This window comes from Rhagoletis pomonella, unplaced genomic scaffold (assembly GCF_013731165.1).
Source record: "Rhagoletis pomonella isolate Grant_MI unplaced genomic scaffold, Rhpom_1.0 Rhpom_scaffold_00006, whole genome shotgun sequence".
Classification (NCBI taxonomy): Eukaryota; Metazoa; Arthropoda; class Insecta; order Diptera; family Tephritidae; genus Rhagoletis; species Rhagoletis pomonella.
The window spans coordinates 49,571,243-49,573,910 of NW_023458560.1; the positions used below are offsets into that span (position 1 = coordinate 49,571,243).

Here is a 2,668-nt window from a genome sequence, read left to right on the forward strand (position 1 = left end):
GGCTCGTTGTACGAGTCTATACAGCTGCCACCGCAAGTGGGGCAGCCGTCCCTAATGCATTCACAACAGCAGCAACAACAACAGCAGCAACCCCATCCGCCGACTAATTATATCTCGACTTTACCGCCCACGATCGCCATGCATCCACATCAGCAGGCTATCATGCATCAGCATGCGCCACCACACATACATCCATCGCATGGGCATGGGCATTCTCACCAGCATCATCATGGACCGCCTATTCATATACATCAATTTGTACCGGCAGCTTTTGCTGGTGCCGAACTGGGACCAACGGTGCAAACTGAACAACCGATTTCCTTGTTATCCGGCAGGCCATTGTCGCACATGGATGACATACCGCTGGGTATAGGTGGTGGTGTTGCTGGAACGGTACTGCCGACCGGGTTGGGTGTGCTTACATGCACTACACAGGTGCTGGCGCCGCCTAGTCCGGAGGTGCTGGTGGTGGAGAAGAAATTCCGCAGTGCCATGAAGACGCAAGCTACACAAACGGAGGTGCGAAAGGACGCATTCGCGCAAGTCTTGGCGCTAAGTCCACGTACAATGCATAAGGTATGTAGGAGGAAGAGAAAGGGTCACTTACACGTCACGTCAGTTTAGGAGTTTCAACTCACGCCTTTATTACAGGTCAAAGTGGTCTCACAAGGCGCGCAGACGAATGGACTGTTGAATGGCAAGAAACTTACAAAGAGTCTGTCAGAAATGCCGAACGGACAAGCTTTACAGAGCGCAGAGGAGCGTCATATGAGGTATGCCAAGTGCATGCTCTCCGACCGAAACTCGCATATTTCCCAAATCTTTCCTTTGTTCTAACTTTTCCTCTGACTCTTTGCAGAAACTTCATCGACCACGGCGTCGTCTATCGCACGCAGTCAGAGGAGCCGCCAAAGTCACCATTAGATCTCGACGATCCAAACAACATAAACTACTATGAACCACCGCCGCCGCTCGATACGATGTCCTACTATAGCCGACGCTCGTCGCAACTGCCCTCCGAGGAGAGCACGCCCTTCTTCCCGAAAGACGCAATCGCCTTCGACTACGAAAGCAATAGTTTGCCACGGCGCGCTTGCACATTCCATCGAGAAAGCAGTTTTAGCTCGAATAGCCTGCCGCGTCGTGAGCCGCTACATGCGCACGATATTTGCAAGCACATTACCGAGTGTCCAGAGCTGATAGGCGACATCAATGGCAATGGTAACGGCGGTGCTGGACTGCTTGACTTTTCGAAGCCACATTTGCTGCCACCGCCCAGCGAGTACTGTAAGAATGCCGATGAGCCGCTAACGTCCACCTCCACACTGACGGCAGATCCTAGCGTCGCCGCCGAACCTGCCGATTTGCATAGACGCAAGTCAATGGTGGCCACGCTACCGCCACTAGATGCCGACATCACACCTACGCCCTTCAGACGCGACGACATACGTCGCCAATCGATGCCCATCTTTGTGAAGCAGGAGAAACTAATTGACGGTTTTGGGCCGCGCACATCCTTCCGCTCCAAGGCAAAACCAAAAACAGTGATAGCCGGTGGTGATATCTTCGATGAGAAGGAGATCTTTATAGACTTCAAGCCGCATGTTTCCACAAAGTCGATGGCGCAGCAACAAGTGGCGCCAACTAAATATCGGCCTACATATAAGCTACCAACACAGCCATCGGCGCCTTCAATGGATGGTGCGCAACAAAAATCGGTAGATGAATGCGAAAATTGCCGCGCATTGCAGGCTGCCGATTCACGTTCCTCTGTAAGTGAAGATGACTACGAAGATGAGGTTGAAGGCGAGCAGCAGCCAGCCGTTATGGAGGCAGATGAAGTGGAGCAGGAGGAAAGCGATCAACACGATCCATTATACGAGAATGTGCCCAGCGTACACAAGCCCACAAGCGTACCCAGTATAGCGGAACGGCGTGCGAGTATGCGCAAACGTTCAGTGAGTTTAGACGAGCAAAATGTGGCGCAACAGAAAGCGGTTGATGTGTCGGCGCCACCCAGTCCCTGCCGCGAGGAGCTATTATTTGCAAATGCGTCCACTTATCCTTCCTCGGACTCGCTGGCAAACGATCTTACGCGCGATCACTCGGATGGCATTTGGAATGAGTCGCAAGTGACTGTCTTGACGGCCGAACAGAAGGAGGGCTCCGAGACCTCGTATACCTCGAATATGCTGCTAACACCATCAACGAGGCGGAAAAATCTACTGCTGCAACATCAACAGCGCAGCTCCGTGGACACAGACGCGCTCGATTTGGAGGATACGCAAGTCGATTTGGTGAGTTTTACCGAAATCACACACGAAGCCAAATTTTTGGAGTGAAACTTCTAGCCGACTTCGGGGAAGGATATAGATAAAGAGAGATAAAGAGATAAAGATAGAGAAAGAGGAAGATATGGAGGTAAATAAAGAGATAGAGTTATAGATAGAGAAAGAGAAAAAGATAAAGATAGAGGGGTACTAATACAGATATAGATAGAGATAGAGATAGAGATAGAGATAGAGATAGAGATAGAGATTGAGATAGAGATAGAGATAGAGATAGAGATAGAGATAGAGATAGAGATAGAGATAGAGATAGAGATAGAGATAGAGATAGAGATAGAGATAGAGATAGAGATAGAGATAGAGATAGAGATAGAGATAGA

The 2,668-nt window shown here is 50.1% G+C and overlaps 1 protein-coding gene across 1 annotated transcript in view; it reads left to right on the forward strand.

The window, feature by feature from the left end:
* Positions 1–50: 50 nt before the first annotated feature.
* The window catches only part of LOC118741971, a 25,849-nt gene continuing 23,231 nt past the window's right edge, over positions 51–2,668 (forward strand). The window contains 3 exon segments of the mRNA XM_036473936.1: positions 51–576; positions 652–773; positions 860–2,297. Coding sequence (XP_036329829.1) covers positions 55–576; positions 652–773; positions 860–2,297 — 2,082 coding nt within the window. The 5' untranslated portion in view covers positions 51–54.